Source organism: Colobus angolensis, unplaced genomic scaffold, assembly GCF_000951035.1.
Source record: "Colobus angolensis palliatus isolate OR3802 unplaced genomic scaffold, Cang.pa_1.0 Scaffold139, whole genome shotgun sequence".
Lineage (NCBI taxonomy): Eukaryota > Metazoa > Chordata > Mammalia > Primates > Cercopithecidae > Colobus > Colobus angolensis.
The window spans coordinates 162,332-164,072 of record NW_012114477.1 but is presented as its reverse complement, the minus strand read 5'-3'; the positions used below and the strand labels follow the sequence as shown (position 1 = coordinate 164,072).

The 1,741-nt window shown below is 51.3% G+C and overlaps 1 protein-coding gene across 1 annotated transcript in view; it reads left to right on the top strand.

Annotated features, from left to right (window-relative positions):
* Nucleotides 1-1,392, top strand: part of NEFH (neurofilament, heavy polypeptide) — an 11,436-nt gene extending 10,044 nt beyond the window's left edge. Inside the window, exon 8 of the mRNA XM_011934850.1 lies at nt 1-1,392. Within this exon, the coding sequence (XP_011790240.1) occupies nt 1-809 (809 nt within the window). The 3' untranslated portion in view covers nt 810-1,392.
* Nucleotides 1,393-1,741: the final 349 nt, after the last annotated feature.

Here is a 1,741-nt window from a genome sequence, read left to right as displayed (position 1 = left end):
CCGAGAAGGCCAAGACTCTTGATGTGAAATCTCCAGAAGCCAAGACGCCAGCGAAGGAGGAAGCAAGGTCCCCTGCAGACAAATCCCCTGAAAAGGCCAAAAGCCCTGTCAAGGAGGAGGTCAAGTCCTCAGAGAAGGCGAAGTCTCCCCTGAAGGAGGATGCCAAGGCCCCTGAGAAAGAGATCCCAAAGAAGGAAGAGGTGAAGTCCCCAGTGAAGGAGGAGAAGCCCCAGGAGGTGAAAGTCAAAGAGCCCCCAAAGAAGGCGGAGGAAGAGAAAGCCCCTGCCACGCCAAAAACGGAGGAGAAGAAGGACAGCAAGAAAGAGGAGGCACCCAAGAAGGAGGCTCCCAAGCCCAAGGTGGAGGAGAAGAAGGAACCTGCTGTCGAAAAGCCCAAAGAATCCAAAGTTGAAGCCAAGAAGGAGGAGGCTGAAGATAAGAAAAAAGCCGCCACCCCAGAGAAGGAGGCTCCTGCCAAGGTGGAGGTTAAGGAAGATGCTAAACCCAAAGAGAAGACAGAGGTGGCCAAGAAGGAACCAGATGATGCCAAGGCCAAGGAACCCAGCAAACCAGCAGAGAAGGAGGAGGCGGCAGCAGCACCGGAGAAAAAAGACACCAAGGAGGAGAAGGCCAAGAAGCCTGAGGAGAAACCCAAGATAGAGGCCAAAGCCAAGGAGGATGACAAGACCCTCTCAAAGGAGCCTAGCAAGCCTAAGGCGGAAAAGGCTGAAAAATCCTCCAGCACAGACCAAAAAGATAGCAGGCCTCCAGAGAAGGCCACAGAAGACAAGGCCGCCAAGGGGAAGTAAGGCAGGGAGAAAGGAACATCCGGAACAGCCAAAGAAACTCAGAAGAGTCCCAGAGCTCAAGGATCGGATTAACACAATTTTCACTTTTTCTCTTTATGTAAGAAGAAACTGCTTTGATGACGGGGCCTCCTTCAAACAGGAATTTGTTAGCAATATGTTAGCAAGAGAGGGCACTCCCAGGCCCCTGCCCCCACGCCCTCCCCAGGCGATGGACAATTATGTTATGATAGCTTATGTAGCTGAATGTGATACATGCCGAATGCCACACGTAAACACTTGACTATAAAACTGCCCCCTCCTTTCCAAATAAGTGCATTTATTGCCTCTATGTGCAACTGACAGATGACCGCAATAATGAATGAGCAGTTAGAAACACATTATGCTTGAGATGTCTTAACCTATTCCCAAATGCCTTCTGTTTTCCAAAGGAGTGGTCAAGCCCTTGCCCAGAGCTCTCTATTCTGGAAGAGCAGTCCAGGTGGGGCCGGGCACTGGCCACTGAATTATGCCAGGGCACACTTTCCACTGGAGTCCACTTTCAATTGCTTCTGTGCAATAAAACCAAGTGCTTATAAAATGAAAATGTTGCCGCTGTTATTTATTCTCTTCCCGTGGGAAGGCTGGGGGCAGGGAAGGGGAGGTCTGGATGGGACACCCAAGTCTGCATGGGACTGAGCAAGCATCAGTTCCCTCGTGGGTCTAGAGCAACTTGCATGGTCTCTCTAGTGCTGTTTCCTGGCCACAAACCATGTGCCAGGCAGTGTGCTATGGGTTTCATTTTTATGATCTGTACAGGTGACCTGGTATGTGGGTTCTTGGTGTGGACTGTGGACTGTCTTCAGCAGCATCACCTGGGAGCATTATGAAAATGCATGCTTGGCTGGGCGCGGTGGCTCATGCCTGTAATCCCAGCACTTTGGGAGGCCGAGGCG